We start from the raw sequence: 26,152 nt of genomic DNA, 5'->3' as shown, positions 1-26,152 counted from the left end.
AACTGTTGGGTTTTTTCCCTTCGCACTCTAAATAGAGGCCGCTCACTGGGTAACCCCAACCTGCTCCCACCACGCACAGGCCGTCCCCGCCTCCACTCGCGTCCAGCTCTGGGCCGGCCACGCCCCCGCCCGGCCGCACTCCTTTCCAGCCCCACCCCCACTTTCTCTCCACCCCGCCCTCCTCGCCTCGCCTCTCCCCCTCCCCACCCCGCCCCTGCTCTGGCGCGGAGGACTGTGGGAGCCGCTTCCTTGGATTCCGCGCGTGGCAACGGCTTGGGCGCCGCGCTCTGGCCTACGCGTGCTCTTGGTAGATTTCTCGAAAAAGCCGCGTCGTACCCCGCTAGACTCGCGGTCGCTCTGCTCCCCCTCGCCGGGAGGTAGGAGAAGGGCCCGGGGCAAGGAGCACCTCTGGCCGGCGCGGGCGGGCCCGCGGCGGGTGGCGGTCCCGAGGCCGGGCACCTGGCGGCATGCCTCCGCGCGGGTCCCTGGCGCGCCGCTCGGGGCGGGGGTTTGGTTTGCGGAGAGGCCCAGGCTGCCCACCGGCACTTCCTTCCGTCCCGCCTGCGGCTGGACGCGGCCTGCAGGCCCCACGTCTGTCACTCTCAAGCGAGGGCGTTGCTTCCCCGAGTTTGTGTTACTCCTCTAAGCAGCGTTGGTTGGTGCTCCTCTGCACCGGCCGGCGGTACCAAATCAGTCACCCTACAACCGGGAAATTCGAACCCAGATTAGACCTTTCCACCACCTCTGGAATTTCATAGGAGATACACTGAATATTCATCTTTATTTTTGTGTGTTATTTAAAACTTTTTGAAAAAATTTTTTAAAAGATTTTATTTATTGTATATATAGAGAAAATCACAAGTAGGCAGAGCAGCAGGCGGGGGGGGGGGGGGGGGGCGGGGCGCGAATCAGGCTCCCTACTGAGCAGAAAGCCTGATGTGGGGCTCAATCCCAGGACCCTGAGACCATGATCTGAGCCCAAGGCAGAGGCTTAACCCACTGAGCCACCCAGGCGCCCCAGACTTTTTGAAGTTTTCTAAGAAAATGTTTAATACGTGAAATAGGAGAGGACACAAAAGAAGTCATAAGCCTGTACTTAGCCTCACAAGGATGAAACAAATTTCCAAAGACTTGAAGTATTGTGGCTAAAATCCCACTTTTCCTTTTACCAAGTAGATTTTCTGCTTGTGACCTTTTGAGGAACTACAATAGGCATCTTGGATGTAGACTATCCAACTATCCCACTGACTAGTGGGAGTGTGTCACTCAAAAATAGACTGGCGCACCTGGGTGGCTCAGTGGGTAAAAGCTCTGCCTTCAGCTCGGGTCATGATCCCAGAGTCCTGGAATCGAGCCCCGCATCAGGCTCTCTGCGCAGCAGGAAGCCTGTTTTGCCCTCTCTCTCTGCCAGCCTCTCTGCCTACTTGTGATCTCTGCCTGTCACATAAATAAATAAAATCTTTAAAAAAGTAAACAAACTTTCGCATTTTTAAAAATGATGTTACTGGCATTTAATTAATGTTGAAGTAGTGTTATCCCCAGATTGCTTCAACGCTAACCGGTTGTTTTGTGTATGAACTGCTTTTGAACCCTTGGGGAATCCAGAGAACTGAAGTTGTAGTATTTGCTCTGCCGCCCGTACTTCACCTTTCCTGGCCTCACTTTCCACATTTCTAAGATGAATTTGCTCACTAGATGTCTGTGCGGAAGTCCCAGATGTAAGCTAATTACATTGGGGTTGCAACCCAGCTAGAAGGGTATTTCTCTAGTTCTAAAAGTTGCTTTTTTTCATGACATGCAAGTATAATAATCAGAAAGTTCTCAAAGTGTGGTTCTCATATCAGCATCATCAACACAACTTGGGAACTTGTATCAGAAATGCACACTGTAAGGAATAGAGGGGGTCGTGATGACTCCCACCCAGGACTTAATGAATCATAAACTCTGCTGGTGAGGGAGTAACAGTCTGTATTTTAACAAGCCCTTAGATTTCCATGCATGTTAAAGTTTGAGAACCACTGGTTTAATATTCTCTGAGCTAAAGCTTCTAAGTTAAAATATTTTCTCTTATACCAATGACTTTTATTTTTCAAATTTTTATTTCTTGAAGTGTAATTGACATACACATTTCAGCTGTGCAACATAGTGATTTGAAATTTATATACATCACAGAATGATCACCACAATAAATGTAGTTACCATCCGTCACCAAAGTTATTACCATTTTATGGTCTCTATACTGTAATGTACATCTTCATGACTTATTTATTACTGGGAGTTTGTATTCTGGCGACTTTTAATACTTTTGATGGTGTTTGGAATGAACATTTCTATCTGATCGCCGTTTTCTCTCATAGTTTTCATCTCTAAAGAAAGATTAACTCAAAAGACCTAAGTGTAAGAGCTAAAACCATAAAGCTCTTAAAACAAAACAGGTGTAAATCTTCTTGATCTGGGATTAGGCAGTGGTTTTTTGTTGTTTGTTTGTTTGTTTTAGATGCAACACCAAAAGCACAAGCAACCAAGGAAAAAATGGAGAAGCTGTACATGATCAAAATTCAAAGGACACTTCAAAGGGTACTATCAAGAAAATGAAAGGACAGCACATAGGATGGGATAAAAATATTTGCAAATCGATCTGATAAGGTCTAGTATCCAGAATATGTAAAAGATTTTTGTAAATCAGATAAGACAAATAACCCAATATTTAAAAATTGGCAAAGCATCTGAGCAAAGCTTCTCCAAAGAGATATGGTCAATAAGTGTCATAAGTGTACGAAAAGATGCTAAACATCATTTGTCTCCAAGGAAATGCAAATCAAAACCACAAAGATACCATTATATAACCATTAGAACGGCAATAATCAAACAGGGGCAATAACAAGTGTGGCTAGAAATTGGAAAAGTGTTGTAGAAAGTGTTGGAGAAATTGGAACCTTCGTACATTGCTGGTGGAATGTAAAATGTGCAGCCGCTTTGGAGTCCAGCAGCTTCTCCAAGAATTAAATGTAGAGTTGCCACATGACCCAACAATGCCATTCCTAGGTATACACTCAATAGAATTGAAAATTTATGTGCACACTAAACTCACACAAATGTTCATAGCAGTATTATTCATAATAACTATAAAGGGAAACAATCCAAATGTCGATTAACTAATAAATAGATAAAATATTATTCAACCACAAAAAGGAATGAAGTACTGTTGTGTGCTATGGCATAGACACACCTTGAAAACATTATACTAAGTGAAAGAAGCCGGGCATAAAAGACTACATATTTGATGATTCCATATGAAATATCCAGAATTGGCAAATCCAGAGACAAAGTAGATTAGTGCCATAGGCTGAGTGGAGGGAGAAATGGAGAGTAGTTACTAAATGGAGAGTAGTTACTAAAAGGGTCCCAGATTTCTTTTGGAGTGATGAGAGTCTTCTGGAATTAGATAGTAGTGGTAGATGCAGAACCTTGTGAATATACTAAAAACCACTGAATTGTACACCTTAAAAGTAAATTTTGTGGTATGTGAATTATACGAAAAATTAATAATTTTGTATTTCACAAAAAGTTTTTTTTAAAGGTTACAAGTAGCCACATAGGTTTGGCATTATCCTGAGCAATAAGATTAAGCTGAAATTTTTGTGAGAATTTACTGGCACACTTAAAATTGTACAAGCTATAAAGAAAATATGGAATTTAAGATAAAGTAGTTCAGTACTACATTTCTCTGGTAACTGTCCTGCCCCCTCCCCCAAACTAAAATATTTCTCAGTTTGGAATGATTACTTGTCCAAGAATTCTTCCCAAATTCTCTAGTAATTACTGCATTTACTTAAAGTATATATATACAGTAATTATATTTTCCCCTTTTTATTTTCCTTTTTATGTTACTTTTCTCTGACATCTGTTTTATTCTGTCTTGCATTTTTTCCTCAACATTTTATTATGGAAATTTTCAAATGTATAGTAAAGCTTAAAGAATTTTACAGGGAATGTCGTACCTGCTCCATAGATTCTACAATTAACATTTTTCTATACTTGCTTTATCAAAAACCTCTGTATTTATCCATGTTATTAAAAAAAATTTTTTTTAAGATTTTATTTGTTTGACAGAGTGAGAAAGAGACAGTGAGAGAGGGAACACAAGCAGGGGAAATGGGAGAACCAGGCTTCCCTCCCAGCAGAGAGCCCAATGTGGGGCTTGACCCCAGAATCCTGGGATCATGACCTGAGCCAAAGGCAGACAGTTAATGACTGAGCCATGCAGGCGCCCCTATCTGTGTCATTTTTATGCACATCAAACTAAATTACAGATCTTAAGCTTTCCCTTAAATACTTAGGTAGGCATATTAATTATAGTTTGATATTTATTTACAGTTTTTTCTTTCAAGAAAAAATGTACAATGAAAAGAAAAATTTGAAGTATGCATTTGTTAAGTTTTTACAAGTGTCTATACCAGTAAAACCCAAACCCGTCAGGATATAGAATATTTGTCACCCTAGAAAATTCTATAATCATGCACCTTTTCATTTAATCTCTAATCTCAACGCCTAAAAATCAACCACTCTTCTGATTGTTTTCCACAATTGTTTTGCCTGTCCTAGAATTTTAAATCAATGAAACAACCCACAAGGTACAGTTTTGTGAGGCTTATTTCACTCAACATAATTCTTCCATATTATATGTGTCATTAGTGCACTATTTTTTATTGCTGAATAATACTTGATTGCATAAATATGGCACATTTGCTTATCCATTCTGTTGACAGGCACCTGGTCCATTTCTAGTTTTTGGCACTTTTGTAGACCAATGTTTTCATTTCTCTCAGGTAAATACTTGGAGTGGAGTTGCTGAGTCATAAGAAATAAATGTTAATTTTATGAAACTGCCAGACTTTTTTTCCCCAAAATTGTACTATGGTACACCTCCAATAACAATGTATGACTATTTAGATTACTCCATCTCTGCTGACCTTTTGTGTTTTTGGTTTTTTAAATTTAACCATTGTGGTGGGTGTATAGTGGTTTCTCCATTGCGTTGTAATCGACATACCTTCTTCTGCATTTGATACCAAGCTCTTTGAAAATAAGGGCAACCAACTGTACTTCTCTCAAGTGCCTGTCACTGTCCTTTTAATGTAATAAGTGTGGAATAAATTTGAAATGAGAGCAATGAATGAATGTTTTGACACTTGGTTTTCAGAATTTGATATGAAAAAAATTTTAAGTCTTAAAAATATGTAGCAGTAAATTTGACCAGAATGGTTGTTAAGTAGTTATATTTTGTTTCAATTAAGAATTATTTCATTTAACAAGAACATATTTACACTGCCAATTTTTCATAGGTACAAATGATGCAAAATGTACACCTGGCCCCAGAGACAGATGAAGATGATCTTTATTCTGGTTATAATGACTACAATCCAACCTATGATACTGAGGTAAAAAAACAAAACAAAACTGAATATTTTATGTTTGTCTTTGCTAACCAGCTGGTTCATGAAAACTTTGGGTTTGAGTGTTCTGCTTTATTTTGCTTTAGATTAAATAAACTGGTTAAAAGCCTAGAAAAGTGCTATTACTGAAGTCTGTACTACTACTAATAGTACTAATTTCAGCAAAAGGGAAAGTCATGAGAAAGGTTATATAAACAAATTAGGATTAATTATATACTTGTGTTTTCCAGCACTAGCTATCTCAATGTGTAAGTAAAAAGATTTAAGTCGCTTGAGGCATCTAAAACCAGTTTTTTTAATGCTGTAAGTGTGAAATGTCATATAGTGATTTTTTCTTTTAATTGAATTATGATTATTTTATAGAAAACTTAGGAAATAGAAATAAGTGTAAAGAAAAATTAAAATTAAAGGAATGGTAACCATCCAGAAATAAATGTTAACTAGCATATGCATATCTGACCAAACATTTCCCTATGTAAATTTATGTGTATCTCCGTATATTTTGGATAAAATGGTATCATTAATCATCCATTTTATATCCATCTATATCCACTTAAACTTTAAAAAAAGATGAAATTGTTAAGACAAATACTTGAATTTTTAAAAAATATTTGTGTATTTTAAATCTTTATATCATTGTGAGAGTTAGAGTTTCCAAACTGGAAAACAAAAGAAAACTTTTTAATAAAGTTACCTTGAATTAGTGTGTGAATAAAGTAAGGGTGAAGGATATGGTTGTTAATTTTTTTGCTAGTATATAATAATCAAATACTAGCATTTATAGGACTTTATATGAATTTAGGAAATCTTATTCTGGAGTTTTTTTTTATTGCTTTAGTAATTTTTCAATTGTTTTTTCCTCTGGAGAAAAAGTAGTCTATGAATGTGAGATCTGGAAAGAAAATAGAAACCATTCACTTAACTCTATATGAAATAAAAATCTAAGACGTATAATCATTTGTAGATAATTTGAAAAACACGGAAGTTTGGAGAGAATAAAACAATGTAAATCCTATTACCCAAAGATCACTTATAGATTGATATAATTAATCACTTGACATTTTGCTGTATTCCATTTTTTAATATACACAGGTGTTTCCCTCCTTGTGTATACTGTGTATACACGTAGATATGATTATGTGGACTCCTTTTTAAAAACTTATACTAAAACAGGTGTTTTACTAAGTTTGCATAGATTTTGAAGACAGCTGAATCCTTCCCCTTTTTCCCAGTTTTAAAATTTGTATGTATAAAAAAATGTACATGCTCAGTGTTGAAAACAAAATTATCCATAATCCCATCACTCCAAAATAACTGCTGTTAATATTTTGTTGCATTGTCCTTCCTTCATGCATACATGTACAGTTTTCCTTTAGCATCTTTGGAATTGAACTAGCATTTACTTTTCTGTTTGCTTTTGTGCATTCAACTACATCATGAGCAGTAACTCATGATACTAAGAATTTAAATACAGTTGACCCTTTAACAACATGGAGTTTAGGGACACTGATTCACCTCATTGCCCCCATGCAGTAAAAAATCTACCTACAACTTTTTTTTTTTTTTTTTTAAAGATTTTATTTATTTATCTGACAGACAGAGATCACAAGTAGGCAGAGAGGCAGGCAGAGAGAGGAAGGAAAGCAGGCTCCCCGCTGAGCAGAAAGCCCGATGCGGGGCTCGATCCCAGGACTCTGGGATCATGACCTGAGCTGAAGGAAGCGGCTTAACCCACTGAGCCACCCAGGTGCCCCTCTACCTACAACTTTTGACTCCCCCAAAACATATCTAATTATAGCCCTCTGTTGACCAGAGGCCTTACTGATAACATCATTAATTAACACATATTTTGTATGTTTTATATATCATATACGGTATCCTTACAATAATATCTTTTTCTTAATTTTTTCAATATTTTTAGGATGGGTGGCTTGCAAGTTTTTTCAAATTGTCACAAGTCTCCAAAAATTTCCCAATATGTTTACTGGGGGAAAATCCACATATAATTAGACCCATGCAGTTCAAACCTGTGTTGTTCAAGGTCAACTGTATAATTTTAATTGCTGCATTTTACTAAATATGTATAGATGATTAGAACTATTTTCAGATCACAGGATATTTATTTCCAGTTTTCTACTGTTCTAAATAACTATGCAGTGAACAGTTTTATGCATAAATGATTTTCTATATTTTGAGCAAACATTTCCTTGGCTAGAGTCCCAGAAGTGGAATTAATAGATCATGAATATGACCACTTCTAAAGCACCAGAGAAACTTCCTAACTTCTCAGGTCACCACAGTGTGGCTTCATTGTTTAATTCGAAGAGAATATTCAGAATGCCAGACACAAAAATTAATTAAATAATAAAATAAAAATGACGTTTGGTTTACTCACAGTTTTTTTATATCTTAATTAATTGGAATAATAACAAGCTCCCTATGTAAATGAATTGAAACAGTTTCTAAGATGTTCAAGATTATGCAAATTGCTAATAAAATTGCAAACAAAGAAAAATTACAAAAGTTGTGTTAGTTTGGTATTTGTAAGTTGAGAGTTTGTTGACAATTTTTTAGTTTGTCATTTAGTTAAAGTTCACCAAGTTCATTAATAAAATTTTACTTATCGTTTAGGAATATTAGAAGCTTCCTTTTCCTAAGGCATCTGCCAAAGTAGTATAAATAATTGTGCTGAAGGTTGCCTTTGGCTTTACACTTCATATGAAAGTTGCCTAGTTTCCATGAGTAACTGAAAATTGTGTGCTTACTAATTTTCTGTAGTTGATATAGAGGTTATAAAGATTATTTAAGGTAAAAGTTAAAGAATGCTTACACATAATAAAATCACATTTAAAGTGCATTTTATTCTCTAACACTGAAAAGAAAAAAATTTTAAAAATAGAAAAAATAAAGTGCATTTTATTAACATCTGGGTTATATAAACATTTTGCTTTGCAGAGGTTTTAAAAGTTAATTGATAGTTATATTTTTTAATTTTTTTTTTTTAACAATCAGAAGTACATTTTTGTGGGAAGTAGACTGAAATAAATCAGAGGCAAGTCTGACAGTTGCTTGTAACATCTGTATGAAGAGTTAGAGCCAGTTTGTGTTGGTGAAGGAGTAGGAACAAAGGCTGGTTAGAAGGTTGGTGGTTGGCAAAACTGGGTGCTTTTGAGAGAGTTTAAAACATTTGTATCTTGCTCTTGACCAATACTACTTTCCTCACCTTTCCTGATGAAGAATATGAGTACATGCAGGAATCAGCAAAGCATAATAACATTTTATTTCAACTGAGGCTTGGGCTCCAAATGGGACAGCAGGTTGGACCCTGTGGAGCCTTCTGTTTGCTCAGCTCCAGTCTGAATTCCAGAATTTACCTCTCTAGCGAAATGAAATGTCCTAAGGCTTTTTCAAGATGGGGCTAGTAACCATGGTCCCAGAATATGGAAGAAGTGAAGGGAGGGAGAGAAAGAGAGGGTTCTCTGCTCTTACTGCTCTAGCTCTTTGGAAGAAAGAAGAATAAAGGCCATATCCTTGTGTACTTGACATTTTGTCCAGGCATAATGATACCACAAATTTAAATCGTGGCCAATAAGATAAGATACCCTTACAGTTGACTGACATTACCGGTATTCCTCTTCCTAGACAAGGAAGGAGCCTTGATATTAGGGTAGCTTGAGCAGGGAGCTTTGAGGACAAGAGTCCTTGAGCTGCTATCTGGGTACCAACAGATGGGGTGAGATGAATTACAGAGGATCATGAATATCAAACAGAACACATTAAACTTATTTTTCTTAATTCTCACTTCATGTTGTTAAATTGTTGAATTTGCTTACTCGTTTTAGGAATTAGAGAATGACACAGCTTTTCAGCAAGCAGTGAGAACTAGTCATGGCAGAAGACCTCCAGTAAGTGAAATTTTTTTGTTGTTGTGATAAAAAAAAAACATAACATAAAATTTGCCATCTTAGCCACTTTTTATTTTATTTTAAAATTCCAGTTAATAGTGTTATAGTAGTTTCAGGTGTAGCATATAGCGAATAAACAGTTCCATATATCACCTTGTGCTTATCATATCAAGTGCCCCCGTTAATCCTCATCACCTATTTCATACACCCTTCCCCCTCCGTAACCATCAGTTTATTCTCTATTGCTAAGAGTCTGTTTCTTGATTTGTCTTTTTTTCCCTTTGCTTGTTTGTTTTGTTTCATAAATTCCACATATGAGTGAAATCAAATGACATTTGTCTTTCTGTGTCTTATTCTGCTTAGCATTATGCTCCCTAGCTCCATCCATTTCCTTGCAAATGGCAAGATTTCATTCCTCTAGATGGATGAATAATTTTCCATTTTATATATATACCATCTCTTTATCCATTCATCAATCGTTGGACACGTAGGCTGCTTCCATAATTTGGCTGTTGTAAATGATGCTATTGTAAACATAGGGGTGCATGAATCCCTTTGAATTAATGTTTTTATTTTCTTTGGGTAAATACTCAGTAGTGCAATTGCTGGATCACAGAGTAGTTCTATTATTGACTTTTTGACATACTTGTTTTCTACATACGCTGTTATCTACAGTGGTTGTACCAGTTTTGATTCCCACTAACAGTGCAAGGATGTTTCTTTTTCTCCACATCCTCGCCAACACCTGTTGTTTCTTGTGTTGTTGATTTTAGCCACTCTAACAGGTGTGAGGTGGTAGCTCACTGTAGTTTTGATTTGCATTTCCCTGGTGGTAAGTGATGATGATCACTTGAGTTTTATAAGTTATTTATGTATTTTGGTTAGTAACTTTATTGGATAAGTCATTTGCAAATATCTTCTCCCCTTCCATAGTTTGCCTTTAGTTTTTTAGACTGCTTCCTTTGCTGTGCAGAAGCCTTTTATTTTGATATAGTCCCAGTAGTTTATTTTTGCTTTAATTTCCCTTGCCTCAGGAGACCTATCTAGAAAAAAGTTGCTATGGCCAATGCCAGAGAAATTACTGCTTGTGCTTTTTTCAAGGACTTCTATGGTTTCAGATCTCACATTTAGGATTTTAATCCATTGTGAGTTTATTTCATTTATGGTAAAAGAGAATGGTCCAGTTTCATTCTTTTGCATGTGGCTGTCCAGTTTTCCCAGCACCACTTATTGAAGAGGCTGTCTTTTTTCCAATAGATATTTTCCTGCTTTGTTGAAGATTAATTGGCCATACAGTTGTGAGGTCATTTCTGGGTTTTCTGTTCTGTTCCATTGATGTCCTTGTCTATTTTTGTGCCAGGACCATACTGTTTTGCTTACTACAGCTCTGTAAAATAACCTGAAGTCTGGAATTGTGATGCCTCCAACTTGGCTTTTCTTTTCCAAGATTGCTGTCTCTTTTTGGGGTCTTTTGGAACAATTTTGGAATTTTGGAATTGTTCTTGTTCTGTGAAAAATACTCTTGGTTTTGATAGGAATTGCATTAAATGTATAGATTGCTTTGGATAGTATCAACATTTTAACGATATTTGTTCTTCCAATCGGAATGTCTTTGGATTTCTGCAGTTTCTTTCATCAGTGTTTGACAGTTTTCAGAATACAGTTCTTTCACCACTTTTGTTAGGTTTATTCCTAGGTATCTTTATTATTTTTGGTAGCATTGTAAATGGGATTGGTTCCTTAATTTTTCTTTCTGCTGCTTCATTATAGAAACACAACAGGGCGCCTGGGTGGCTCAGTTGGTTAAGCAACTGCCTTCGGCTCAGGTCATGATCCTGGAGTCCCGGGATCGAGTCCCACATCAGGCTCCCAGCTCCATGGGGAGTCTGTTTTCTCCCGCTGACCTCTCTCCTCTCATGCTCTCTCTCTCATTCTCTCTCTCTCTCTCTCAAATAAATAAATAAAATCTTAAAAAAAAAAAAGAAAAAAGAAACACAACAAATTGCTGTATGTTGATTTTATGTCCTGTGACTTTACTGACATCATTTATCAGTTTTACCAGTTTTTTTGTGGAGTGTCTTGGGTTTTCTATATAGAATATCATGTCACCTGCAAATAGTGAAAGTTTCATTTCTTCCTTGCCAATGTGGATTTGACTTATATATCTTTTTATTGTTTGATTGCTATGGCTAAGACTTCCAGTACATGTTTAATAAAAGTTGTGAAAGTGGACATCCCTGTCTTATTCCTTTTTAATTTTTTTTTAAAGATTTTATTTATTTATTTCACAAACAGAGATCACAAATAGGCAGAGAGACAGGCAGAGAGAGGTGGGGGGGGAAAGCAGGCTTCCTGCTGAGCAGAGAGCCCGATGCGGGGCTCGATCCCAGCACCCTGGGATCATGACCTGAGCCAAAGGCAGAGGCTTTAACCCACTGAGCCACCCAGGCACCCGTCCTTTTTTATTTTTAATTTAATTTTTTATTAGCATATAATGTATTATTTGTTTTAGGGGTACAGGTCTATGACTCATCAGTCTTACACAATTCACAGCACTCACCATAGTACATACCCTCCCCAATGTCCATCACACAGCTACCCCATCCCTCCTCCTCGCTACTGTTCCAGCAATGCTCGGTTTATTTCCTGAGATTAAGAGTCTCTTATGGTTTGTCTCCCTCTCTGGTTTCGTCTTACTTCATTTTTCCCTCCCTTCCCCTATGATCCTTTGTCTTGTTTCTCAAATTCCTCATATCACTGAGTCATATGGTAATTGTCTTTCTCTGCTTTACTTATTTTGCTTAGCATAATCCCTTCTAGGTCTGTCCACGTCATTGCAAATGGCAAGATTTCATTTTTTGATGGCTACATAATATTCTTTTGTATATATTTATATACCACATCTTCTTTATCCATTTACCCGTTGATTGACATCTAGGCTCTTAACATAGTTTGGCTATTGTGGACATTGCTTTTGCAAATATTCGGGTGCATGTGTCCCTTCAGATCACTACATTTATATCTTGGGGGTAAATATCCAGTAGTGCAATTGCTGGGTCGTAGGGTAGCTCTATTTTTAACTCTTTGAGGAACCCTCATACTGTTTTCCAGAGGGCTGCACCAGCTTGCATTCCCATCAACAGTGTAGGTGGTTTCCCCTTTCTCCCTATCCTCACCAACATCAGTTGTTTCCTGACTTGTTAATTTTAGCTTTTCTGACTGGTGTGAAGTGGTATCTCACTGTGGTTTTGATTTGTATTTCCCTGATGCGAGTGATGCTGAGCACTTTTTCATGTGTCTGTTGGCCATCTGGATGTCTTCTTTGCAGAAATGTCTGTTTATGTCTTCTGCCCATTTCTTGACTGGATTCTTTGTTCTTTGGGTGTTGAGTTTGTTAAGTTCTTTATGTATTTTGGATACTAGCCCTTTATCTGATATGTCATTTGTGAATATCTTCTCCCATTCCATCGGTTGTCTTTCGGTTTTGTTGACTGTTTCTTTTGCTATGCAAAAGCTTTTGATCTTGATGAAGTCCCAATAGTTCATTTTTGCCCTTGCTTCCCTTGCCTTTGGTGATATTTCTAGGAAGAAGTTGCTATGGCTGAGGTCAAAGAGGTTGCTGCCTGTGTCTCCTCAAGAATTTTGATGGATTCCTGTCTCACACTGAGATCTTTCATCCATTTTGTGTCTATTTTTGTGTGTGCTGTAAGGAAATGGTCTGATTTCATTCTTCTGCATGTGACTGTCCAGTTTTCCCAACACCATTTGTTGAAGAGACTTTCTTCCTTCCGTTGGACATTTTTTCCTACTTTGTTGAAGATTAGTTGACCGTAGAGTTGAGGGTCCATTTCTGGGCTCTCTGTTCTGTTCCATTGATCTATGTGTCTGTTTTTATGCCAGTACAAAATACTGTCTTGATGATTACAGCATTGTAATAGAGCTTGAAGTCTGGCATTGTGATGCTGCCAACTTTGGCTTTCTTTTTCAATATTCCTCTGGCTATTCGGGGTCTTTTCTGGTTCCATACAAATTTTAGGATTATTTGTTCCATTTCTTTGAAAAAAGGTTGATGGTATTTTGATAGGGATTGCATTAAATGTGTAGATTGTTCTAGGTAACATAGATATTTTCACAATATTTGTTCTTCTAATCCATGAGCATGGAACGTTTTTCTATTTGTTTGTGTCTTCACCAATTTCTTTCATGAGTATTCTGTACTTTTCTGAGTACGGATTCTTTGCCTCTTTGGTTAGATTTATTCATAGGTATCTTATGGTTTTGGGTGCAACTGTAAATGGGATTGACTCCTTAACTTCTCTTTCTTCTGTCTTCTTGTTGGTGTATAGAAATGGGACTGATTTCTGTGCATTGATTTTATATCCTGACAGTTTATTGAATTTCTGTATGACTTCTAGCAGTTTTGGGGTGGCGTCTTTTGGGTTTTCCACATGAAGAATCATATCATCTGCAAAGAATGAAAGTTTGACTACGTCTTTGCTGATTCAGATGCCTTTAATTTCTTTTTGTTGTCTGATTGCTGAGGCTAGGACTTCTAGTACTATTATGAATATCAGCAGTGGTAGTGGACATCCCTGCTGTGTTCCTGACCTTAGGGGAAAGCTCTCAGTTTTTCCCCATTGACAATGGTACTTGCTGTGGGGTTTTTCTAGATAGCTTTTAGGATATTGAAGTATGTACCCTCTATCCCTACACTTTGAAAAGTTTTGATCAAGAAAGGATTCTGTACTTTGTCAAATACTTTTTCAGCATCTTTTGAGTGTATCATATGGTTCTTGTTCTTTGTTTTATTAATGTATTGTATCACATTGATTGATTTGCAGATATTGAACCAACTTTGCAGCCCAGGAATAAATCCTGCTTAGTTCTGGTAAATAATCCTTTTAATGTACTGTTGGATCCTATTGGCTAGTATTTTGGTGAGATTTTTACATCCATGTTCATCAGGGATATTGGTCTGTAATTCTCCTTTTTGTTGGGGTCTTTGGTTTGGGGATCAAGGTAATACTGGCCACATAAAATTAGTTTGGAAGTTTTCCTTCCATTTCTACTTTTTGGAACAGTTTTAGGACAATAGGTATTAATTCTTCATTGTTTGGTAGAATTCCCCTAGGCAGTCATCTGGCTCTGGGCTCTTGTTTGTTGGGAGATTTTTGATTACTGCTTCAGTTTCCTTACTGGTTATGGGTTTGTTCAGGTTTTCTGTTTCTTCCTGGTTCGGTTTTGGTAGTTTATATGTCTCTAGGAATGCATCCCTTTCTTCTTGAATATCTAATTTGCTGGCATATAGTTGTTCATAATATGTTCTTATAATTGTTTGTATTTCTTTGGTTTGGTTTTGATCTCTCTTTCATTCATGATTTTATTAATTTGGGTCCTTTCTCTTTTCTTTTTTGAAAAAGTTTGGCCAGGAGTTTATCCATCTGATTAATTCTTTCAAAGAATCAGCTCCTAGTTTCATTGATCTGTTGTACTGTTTTTTGGTTTCTGTTTCATTGGTTTCTGCTCTGATCTTTATGATTTCTCTTCTCCTACTGGGTTTAGGCTTTCTTTGCTGTTCTCTCTGCAGCTCCTGTAGGTGTAAGGTTAGGTTGTGTGTTTGAGACCTTTCTCTTGTTTCTTGATATAGGCTTGTATTGCTATATACTTTCCTCTTAGGACCGCCTTTGCTGTATCCCAAAGATTGTGAACGGTGTGTTTTCATTTTCATTTGTTTCCATGAATTTTTAAAATTCTTCTTTAATTTCCTGGTTGACCCATTCATTCTTTAATAGGATGCTCATTAGCCTCCATGTATTTGAGTTCTTTCCAACTTTCCTTCTGTGACTGAGTTTAAGTTTCAAAGCATTATGGCCCAAAAATAAGCAGGGAATGATCCCAATCTTATGGTACCGGTTGAGACCTGATTTGTGACCCAGGATGTGATCTATTCTAGAGAATGTTCCGTGTGCGCTAAAAAAGAATGTGTATTCTGTTGCTTTCGGATGGAATGTTCTGAATATGTCTGTGAAGCCCATCAGATCCAGCATGTCATTTAAAGCCCTTTATATCCTGTTGATCTTTTGCTTAGATTATCTGTCCATTTCAGTGAGGGGCGTGTGAAATTCCCCTACTATTATTTTATTATTGTCAATGTATTTCTTTGATTTTTGTTATTTGTTATTTGATTTTGTTATTAATATATATATAATTGGCCACTCCCAGGCTAGGGGCATAATGATTTGCAAATGTTAGATCTTCTTGTTGGATAGACTCTTTAAGTATGTTATAGTGTTCTTCCTCATCTTTTATTATAGTCTTTGGTTTAAAATCTAATTTATCTGATACAGGGATTGCCACCCCAGCTTTCTTTTGATGTCCATTAACATGGTAAATGGTTTTCCACCCCCTCACTTTAAATATGGAGGTGTCATTGGGTCTAAAATGAGTCTCTTGCAGACAGCATATCAATGGGTCTTGTTTTTTTAATCTAATCTGATACCCTGTGTCTTGATTGGTACATTCAGCCCATTTACATTCAGGGTAACTATTGAAAGATATGAATATTGTGCCATTGTATTGCCTGTAAGGTGACTGTTACTGTATATTGTCTCTGTTCCTTTCTGGTCTATGTTACTTTTAGACTCTCTTTTTGCTTAAAGGACCCCTTTCAGTATTTCCTGTAGGGCTGGTTTGGTGTTTGCAAATTCTTTTAGTTTTCATTTGTCCTGGAAGCTTTTTATCTCTCCTCCTATTTTCAATGACGGCCTAGCTGCATATAGTATTGTTGGCTGCATATTTGTCTCATTTTTTGCTCTGAATATATCATGCCAGTCCTTTCTGGCCTGCCAGGTCTCTGTGGATGTAGGTCTGCTGCCAGTCTAACATTTCTACCCTTGTAGGTTACAGAGCTCTTGTCCCAAGCTGCTTTTCTCTTTGTCTCTGAGACTTGTAAGTTTTACTATGAGATGATGGAGTGTTGACCTGTTTTTTTAATTTGAGGGGGGTTTCTCTGCCCCTCCTGCATTTGATGTCTGTTTCCTTCCTCAAATTAGGGAAGTTCTTCAGTATAATTTGCTCCAATATATGTTCTGTTCCTCTCTCTCTTCCTTCGTCTGGGATCCCAATTATCCTAATATTGTTTCATCTTATGGTATCACTTACCTCTCGAATTCTCCCCTCATGATCAGTAGTTGTTTATCTCTCTTTTTTCTCAGCTTCTTTATTCTCCATCATTTGGTCTTCTATATCACTAATTCTCTCTTCTGCCTAATTTATCCTAGCAGTTAGAGCCTCCATTTTTTATTGTACCTCATTAATTGCCTTATATATTTCAACTTTGTTAGATTTTAGTTCTTTTATTTCTCCAGAAAGGGATTCTCTAGTATCTTCTATGCTTTTTTCAAGCCCAGCTAGTATCTTTATAATTGTCATTCTGAATTCTAGTTCCAACATCTTACTAATGTCTGTATTGATTAGGTCCCTGGCAGTCAGTACTGCCTATTATTCTTCTTTTTTGACGTGAGGTTTTCTGCCTTGTCATTTTATCCAGCAAAAAATAGATGAATGAGAGAACAAAATGCTAAAAGGGTAACAATGACCCCAGAAAAATATACACTGAACAAATCAGAAGAGACCAAAACCGGGGGAAAAGAAAAGAAAGAAAAAAAGAATATGATTAGTCTGTTGAATAGAACAGAGCCACCCAGTTGATTTTGGGTGTATTCTGGTCTCTTAGAAGAAACTGCCTCCCAAAATTTCAAAGAAAGAAAAACTTACATACATACAAAAATAGAGTTAGCAAGGGATAGAATATGACTGTAAAGATGAAAATTTAAAAAAAAAATTTTAAATGGGCTTGATAAGGGGCCCCTGGGTGGCTCAGTTGATTAAGCAGCTGCCTTCAGTTCAGGTCATGATCCCAGGGTTCAGGGATTGAGCCCCGCATCGGGCTCCCTGCTCAGTGGAGAGCCTGTTTCTCCCTCTTCCTCTACTTGCCGCTCTGCCTACTTGTGCTCTCTCTCCATCTTTCTGTCAAATAAATAAATAAAATCTTAAAAAAATAAAAAAGCCATAGACTAGATATACCATATATTTTGGTCTGTTAGAAGAAACTGTATCTCAAAATTTTAATGAAAGAAAAACTTATGTATACCCAAAAGAATAAGGTTAAATATAATGAAAGGATAGAGTATGACAGTAAAAATGAAAATTAAAAAAGATTTTAATAAGGCATTGATTGATATGATAAGATGTTGGTTGAAAAAGGAAAGAAAGAAATTTTAAAAAGAAAAAATTAAAGAAAATTTAAAAAAATTAACTCAAAGACAAAAGCGTCATGGGAAAAAAGCCATGAATTCTATGTGCTGTATTCCCCTAGTGTTGGAGTTTTGCAGTTCACATTGATTGGTGAACTTGGTCTTGGCTGGATGTTCTTGCTGATCTATGGGAGGGGTCTGTTGCAGTGATTCTCAAATGTCTTTGCCTGAGGTAGAATTGCACCACCCTTCCAGGGGCCGGGCTAAGCAATCTGTTTGGGTTTGCTCTAGGTAGCTTTTATTCCCTGAATTCTGTACAGCTTTGGAGGAAGAGAATGAAAATGGCTGCCTCCCAATCTCCAGCCCTGGAGGAGAAACCTTGGGGCTCCATTCCTCAGTGCGCCTCAGAGAAAGCAGTCAGTTACTCCCATCTCCCTGGTCTCTGGCGGTGTTCCATGTTCATTTGGCCTGTGACCAAGCATTTCTGTCTCTGGCACACGACCCCATTTAGAGTCTCCAAATCCAGTAGATTCCTGCAGTGTGCTCCTTGCCGCTCCTCCCAGTGGAGGAAGAAAATTGTTCCCCACATCTGCCACTTGTGGGGTCCCTGCTTGAAATGACTTTGCTCTATCATGTGCTGGGAGCCAGCTGACGGAGACTTCCTACCCCTGTGGTCTCTCTTCCCATGTATCACCTCAGATTCACTTCTGCATATGTCCTACCTTCCAGAAAGTGGTTGCTTTTCTGTTCATAGAGTTACTGCTATTCTTTTCTTCAATCTCCTGTGGAGTTCATAGGTATACAGAATGGTTTGATAACTATCTAACTGAATTCCTTGGACCATATGAAATTTAGGTCTCTTGCTCCTCTGCCATGTTGCTCCTCCCCTTCCCTGTCTTATTCCTGACTGTAGATGAAAAGCTCTCAGTTTTTCCCAATTTAGGATGATGTTAGCTGTGGGTTTTTCATATATGGCCTTTATTATGTTGAGGTGTGTTTCCTCTAAACCTACTTTGTTGAGGGTTTTTTTAATCAGGAATGGATGTTGCACTTTGTGAGATGCTTTTTCTGCATCTATTGAAATGGTCACATGGTGTTTTTTGTTTTTTTTTTTTTTCTTTTCAGCATGACAGTATTCATTGTTTTTGCACCACACCCAGTGCTCCATGCAATACGTGCCCTCCTTAATACCCACCACCTGGCTCCCCCAACCTCCCACCCCGCCCCGCCCCTTCAAAACCCTCAGGTTGTTTTTCAGAGTCCATAGTCTCTCATGGTTCACCTCCCCTTCCAATTTCCCTCAACTCCCTTCTCCTCTCCATCTCCCCATGTCCTCCATGTTATTTGTTATGCTCCACAAATAAGTGAAACCATATGATAATTGACTCTCTCTGCTTGACTTATTTCACTCAGCATAATCTCTTTCAGTCCCATCCATGTTGAGGTCACATGGTTTTTATCCTTTATCTTATTAACGTAGCATACCACATTGATTGATTTGAAATATTGAACCACTCTTGCAACCAGGAATAAGTCCCACTTGATTGTGGTAAATGGTATTTTTAGTGATTTCAGGTATCAGACATCAGGTGATCATTTTATCATGCCAGCCCTTCAGCAATATTCAGAAGCAACTTTAGAGATCCTCATTTTATAGATGAGAAAACTTAGGCCTAGAGAGGCCAGATCTCACAGGTACCCATAATTGGGGCAGAGCTTAAGTCTGTTGACCCCATATTGAATATTTTTTTCATATCCTATTTATTATGTTAATCAGGGAAAAATTATTTAACTTTTATGTGAAAGGTGCTAGGCTTACTCAAGGGATAAAGTTCTAGCTAGTTAGGAAGGAAAATAAAATGGATACATATATTCAAAGCATAATGTAATAAGTATTGTAAAGAAAAGAGTACAAATTGTTATGGGACCACAAAAAGAGTTTATTTGTCACTAGTTGGGATAATCAGCAAGACTGCTTAGAAGATAAATTTATAGTTGAATCTTAAAGGGTATGTACAATTAAGACTGACTTGAGATATGGGAAGAAGGGTATTGCAGATGAGGATATAAGTGAATAAGTAATGAGCCAGCATAGAATCCATTCTATCTGAGGAGATCAATCCCATGCTAAAAGTAAAAAACTGAAACACCAATTTAGTCATTAGTAAGTACTTAAAAGAATAATGGTCTCTTTCCTTTAGTTTGTTCTCATGGAAAAATTGCTGAGACACATATCCTTCCTTTTCAGCTTTTTCTAAGATCTGTCAGTTAGATCGAGTTTGTTAATGGTTTTGTTCAAGAATTCTATATTTTTACTGATTTTTTTGTGTTGGGGGGGCTACCAGTTCTGTTAGAAAGATATCAAAATTTATACTGTGGATTTCTTTTTTTAGAGTCTTGCTTTATATATTTGGAGCAAGGACTATTTCAAATTATTATATTTTCAGTGTAAATTGAGCCTTTTATTATTTTTGAAATGTCCTATATCTAGTCATGCTGTTTGTCTATTTTGTCAGATATTGATATATTCGTGGGGCTACAGAAGCTCTCTTTTGTCTAGTGTGTGCATGATATGTCTTTCCTATCTGTTTATTTCCAACTTTTCCATATCCATACATTTAAGATGTATTTCTTATTAGCAGAATGTAACTGAGTTTTTTTCTTAAAATGTGGTTGAAAGTATTCAGTTTATTTACATTTAATGAAATTACTGATTTGGTTTTAACTTGTCTCACTATTTGCTTTTTGTTTTTTCTGACTCTTTTATGTATCATTTTCTCTTATTTCTTGCCTTCTTTTATTTCTTTTTTTATTATTCCATATCTTCCCAATGTTACCTTGTACATTTACATTCTTTAACCATTCTCTCTAGTGTTTTCCTAAAGATTACAATACTTATCTTTAAATTATTAAAGTCTTGTATTACTTAGTGGTTTATTACTTCCTCGACAATGCCAGAATTGTACATTTTCAACTGTTTTTGGGTTCTATAATTTCTATTTATTCCTTTTTTATACTTTCCACTTCTCTGCTGAAGTTGTCAATCTTGTCTTTTAATTCGTTGATCAATTAAGCATAGTTATGTTGAAGCCTGTGTCTGACATTTCCATTATATGTATCCTTTTCTGAGTGTCTTTCTAGTCTTTTGTTTCTCTTCCCTTTTCATTAGGTGGTCTTGGCTCCTATATGTCAGGTTCCTTTTGATTCAATGTCAGGCATTGTAAATGAAAAATTTTAGAGATAATTTAAGGGTATATGTCTGAGTTGTCAGTATAATAATGGCTAAGTCATGTGGCTGTGTACATTTAAATTATTTATAATATAGTAAAATATAAAAATTCAGATTACACCAATCACTCGCATTTCAAATGCTCAATAGCCACATGTAGCTAATAGCTCTTACCAGACAGGGCAGATAAGGAACATTTTCACCACTGCAGAAAAGTTCCACTGGTTAGCACAACTCTAGATGATCTTACCTTTCACTAGAGAATTTACTTTTGCTTATGGTCCTAGAGACATTAGAAGTCCTGGCTCACCTTAATCCAGTTGAGTTTGAGATGGTTCTAAATTGGACTTCAGTTTTTATGAGGGCTAGTATGCTTTTTATCTACTTTCAGTTGTAGAGTATAGCCTTTTGAGATCACAGTCAAAGCCTAGAGAATTACCAAGGCTGCCTCCGTGGCAGCACCCCCCCCAACTCCAATATTTTATGTCTTAAGAGAGTCTTTAGAGAGCTGTGTTCAGCTTCTTAGCCATGCCTTTTGGAGAAAAGCAGGCTCAAGTGCAGGCATACCTCTCTAGCTTTCCTTTTTCCTTATCTTGAAACCTTGTCAATTCTTCACTGCCTTTTTGGTTCTCTAATATATTCAAATTGATTTTTTATAAAAATATTTTTGTCTTGGGGCGCCTGGGTGCCTCATTTGTTAAGCGTCTGCCTTCGGCTCAGGTCATGATCCCAGGGTCCTTGGATCAAGCCACGCATTGGGCTCTCTGCTTAGGAGTAAGCTTGCTTCTCTCTCTCCCACTCTTCTGCTTGTGTCCCCTCTCTTGCTGTGTGTCTCTCTGACAAATGAATACATAAAATCTTTAAAAAAAAAAAAAAAGAGGGAGAGACAATCCTTAAAAAAAATTTGTTTTTAATGTTCCTAGCTTTTTTAGTTATTCTTAGTGGGAAAGTTATTTAAAGTTGTTTAAAACAGCAGTCCATCATAACCAGAAGTAGAGCTCTTGTACTAATGATGCTTTAATCAAATATTTCAAACAAATATGCCTAACAACTAACATATGGGACATTTCCGTCTACATGGTCCTGTTTGATTCCAATTACAGTTTTGGCATCAGGATATCATTATTTCAAAGATGAGAAAATTTAGGTTTAAAAAAGTATGAATAAAAACAGCTGGTAGAAGGAGAGCTGAAATTTAAACGCAGATTCTCTGATGCCAGATCCTGTGTCTATCAGCCTAGCGGCTGGCAGTAGTCAGTATACATAATGAATGATTGAAGCAGTCATGAAAACTAATCTTTCTCACTGGTACCTCAGAAAATTCTCAAGTTTCTTTTCTCCTTTAAAATGAATTCCGGAATAACTCTCCTTCTTAATACTTTAAAATACCTGGGATCCTTAATGTTTAGAGTAATTTAAGAGAAGTTATTCTAAATATTATATAAATATTTCTCTATTGATGAGTCTATATTTCCCATTGCTTTTCTAGTTTTCTATTGTGTAGCTTAATTTGAATTCTATTAACTATGTTTTTTTTCCTCCCCAAGATAACTGCTAAAATACCAAGCACAGCAGTTACTAGACCTGTAGCTACTGGATATGGGGTAGGTTTACTTAAGCTAAAAATACTAAGGTGCTTTTTCTCATCCATAAGTTCACTTTAGGCAGTTCTAAATAATTTGAGTTATCTTTCAGTCTGTGACCCAGATATATTTTTTATTTTAGATAGACAAACCTTATAAAAGTCTAATTTGATTAATAGCTTTTATATTGTAGTCATTTTGATTATAAATTTATCAGAAAATATTTTATTATCATTTCTATTTGTAAACCTTGTGTTTGTTGATTGACTTCCTTTCATTTTTTGTGTAATATTACCAAGTCTCATGTGTATTCCATTCATATTTTTATGTGAAGTTAAATGTTATATAAAAGTAATGATGTTTATATTTTAAAACCTACCAATTAGTACATGAAAAATAAAATTATAAAATTTGAGAAAATTTTCAGAGGCATATATTTGGGTGTTGCTTTTATTTGAGATATTTGGAGAAAAGATGCTATATAAAAATCCATAAAGGAAAAGTTTGAAGTCTTGCCCAAATTTGGATGTCTTTAGCATACGTGAAATAAAAGAGGAATGGGAGAAAAACAGAACAATGAAGTAGAATAGTATTTCCTAGTCTTTCCTGTAATATTCCATAGGGATCAGAAAAATGGTTTTAGTACCTAGAAGTCCAGGACATTTGACATCATATTTATTGATAAGAATAAGGAAATTAGTCATACACATAATATAACTGTGTGTTAAGTGAAACATGGTTTTATTAATCAGCCTAAGCTTGTATTACTCATAAATTTGATTTTTGGTGGTGCTTCAGAATAGAAAACAGCAAACATTTTCTGTGAAGAGCCAGGCAATTTAGGCTCTGCAGGTCATAGTCCCTGTTGCAGCTACCAAACTCTGCATTTGTAGTATAGAAGCTGCTGTAGATAGTGTGCAGAACAGTGAGGTATGGCTGTACTCCAATAAAATGTTATTGACAAAGGCTTACGGTTGTAGTTTGCTGAGGCTTGTTTTAGAGTTTTATTGTTTAATCTTATATCCTTAGTTATAAATGGAAAGAATTAGGTTTACTTGCCAATAGAATGAAGAAAAAAGTTATGAAGAAAATTTTTGTAACTTGGGTTTTATAAAATTAAATGTAGATTTTTTTGGAATCATTTTAATTTAGTTTTCTGTTTACTAGTCCAAGACATCCCTGGCATCCTCGATGGGAAGACCAATGACAGGGGCTATTCAGGTATCTCTGTCATGTGGTTGTTCATTTTGGGCCTCTATTGTGACTTAGATTATTATTGCCGACATTTTTTATTATATTATTTTAAAATGTTAAAGAAGGTGTTTCTTATGTAAAGACCCTGATTCTTTAAATTGTGGGCTGAAGTTTGGACTGTTCAGAATCTTTGAAGTCAAAATCTCATTGGATTTACTCAGGTCTCAAATGAAATCCCATTGGGGAGTGGACATAGAACTGATAGTTTGCTTGCGTAGTGAACTCTGGGTCCCATTTTTCCTATGCTATCACTTGCAAGAATTTCTGTAGTTTCTCTCATAGGCATATAGGAGACCAAAAAAGTAGAGGAGTAGGCAGCTAATAACCTATATAACTTATAGTAGGTGCTATATAAAAATCTTTTGAGTTTTTCTTTCCAAACTAGGAGTAAGATCCGTTAAAGCGAGGAATTGAAATTTTATAGGGGGAAGGGAAAGTAGAGACAGAACTGATATATGAGGAGGCAGGGGTAAGGAAAAAGCAGAGAGTGATTAAAAATAAGTGTTAAAGCAGTGTCTGGGGGCACAGTCGAATAAACGTCCAACTCTTGGTTTCAGCTCAGGTCATGATCTCAGAATCGTGAGATCGAGCCCTGCATGAGGCTCTGCACTCAGCTCAGAGTCTGCTTAGAGTTTCTCTCTTCCTTTCTCTCTGCCCCTCCCAACCACACATGTGCGTGCTCTCTCTCTCTCTCTCTGTCTCTCTGTCTCTCTCTCAAATAAATGAATAGGTCTTTTTAAAAAATCAGAAAAACTGGGACTAAAAAAAAAGGGACTGTGTTAATGTATGTCCAGAACTAGAAATAAGAAGCAAATCTTAATTTAAGAACACCTTTTAAATTATTTTTTTTCTTTCAAGGATGGAGTTACTAGACCAATGACAGCAGTGAGAGCAGCTGGTTTTACCAAAGCAGCTTTGAGAGGTATGTTATATTATCTCTTCTAATAATTTTTTTCAGATGTTTTAATGTTGTTATTGTGTTTCTATGTGTAAATGTAAAATGTTACCATTTTAAATAAAATCTAACATGCCGTTGATGGTAAGGTATGTCATTATTTTAGGTACCATTAAGAGAGGAAAGGGGTATAATACATTATATGTTAATAAAAATAAATAAATGAAAGAGGAAAGGGGCAATGAAAACGTTCTGCATCTCAATTGGAATGGTGGTTATACTGGCATGTAATTTGTCAAAGTGTGCTGACCTGTACATTAAAAATGTGTGCATTTTTAAAAAACTAAAAAATGCAATTTATTTTATATGAATTAAAGCCTATTTAAAAATTTACAGGTGAAAATAGTATTATACCAATAAATAGTTAAAAACTCAGTACCAGGTCATTCCATGATTGATAATTTAGAGTTCCTAGAGTTAGGATAGATTACTGTGGAGGAGAAGTAAATGCTGAGAGAATACTCATTTTTGTTTTCACATTTTATTTATAAAATTCGATGTATGTTAAAATTTTACCAATTTTTTTATATATAAAGTGTTTAAATAAACATAATAAATGTCCTGGCTATTTAATAAATAGGTAATTTAAGCCATTTAATAAATAGGTAAATTTAACTTGTGCAAGTTTTCTTAAATTATTTGTATCACAAATTCAATGTGAGCTCTTGAATTGTATCTCAGGCTCTGCATTTGACCCCCTTGGTCAGTCAAGGGGCCCTGCTCCTCCTCTGGAAGCTAAAAATGAAGATAGGTATGTAAGTTCTCATGTTGTTTTAGTGTTGTGTATTTTTAATTTTTATTTTCCAAATACATAATTTTCAGGTATTTTAAAAGGTCATGTCAGCAGTACCCCTATGTTTATGGCAGCATTATTTATAAGCCAAGATACGGAAGCAGCCCAGGTGTCCATCAATTCATGAATGGATAAAGATGTGGTGTATATATTGATTGTGTGTGTGTGTTGGAATATTATTCAGCCATTAAAAAGAATGAAGTCTTGTCATTTGCGATGACATCGAAGGAACTAGAGAGTATACTACCAAGTGAAATAAGTCAGAGGAGGATAAATGTCATATGATTTCACTCTATGTAAAATTCAAGAAAACAGGGAGGGGAAGATAGCAGAGTAGGACCCTACCCCCACTTCATGAGGCTCACCTCATCCCACAAATACAACTAGATAACTATCAAATCATCCTAAATACTCCAGAAATCTGAAGACTGGCGGAACAAACTCCATAACTAAAGGTAGAGAAGAGGACACATTAAAGAAAGTAGGAAGTACGGAGACAGGGTTTAGGACAGAAACATGGCTGCTACAGTGGTCAGAGAACTGTGGTAGTGGGGAAGGGTGAGAGACAGACTAACAGGAGAGTGCATAAGGAAAACTGACTTCCATAGATTTGGCTTGGAAAGCCAAAGGGCCAAATTTCATGGATTCTGGCAAGCAGTGTGACTTAAAGCCTAGAGTATTTTTTAAATTATTATTTATTTATTTGTTTGTTTGTTTATTTG

At 36.5% G+C, this 26,152-nt stretch overlaps 1 protein-coding gene across 1 annotated transcript in view; it reads left to right on the top strand.

The window, feature by feature from the left end:
• Positions 1-214: 214 nt before the first annotated feature.
• IFT88 (intraflagellar transport 88) overlaps positions 215-26,152 on the top strand; it is a 146,079-nt gene continuing 120,141 nt past the window's right edge. The window contains exons 1-7 of the mRNA XM_080798204.1: positions 215-377; positions 5,346-5,441; positions 9,299-9,361; positions 22,393-22,449; positions 23,596-23,649; positions 24,541-24,604; positions 25,319-25,388. Coding sequence (XP_080654330.1) covers positions 5,352-5,441; positions 9,299-9,361; positions 22,393-22,449; positions 23,596-23,649; positions 24,541-24,604; positions 25,319-25,388 — 398 coding nt within the window. The 5' untranslated portion in view covers positions 215-377; positions 5,346-5,351. The remainder of the gene's footprint in view (positions 378-5,345; positions 5,442-9,298; positions 9,362-22,392; positions 22,450-23,595; positions 23,650-24,540; positions 24,605-25,318; positions 25,389-26,152) is intronic.

This window comes from Martes martes (genome assembly GCF_963455335.1).
Source record: "Martes martes genome assembly, chromosome: 3".
Taxonomy (NCBI): Eukaryota; Metazoa; Chordata; class Mammalia; order Carnivora; family Mustelidae; genus Martes; species Martes martes.
Note: the sequence above shows the minus strand (reverse complement) of the source record. Positions and strands in the feature narration are given on the sequence as shown.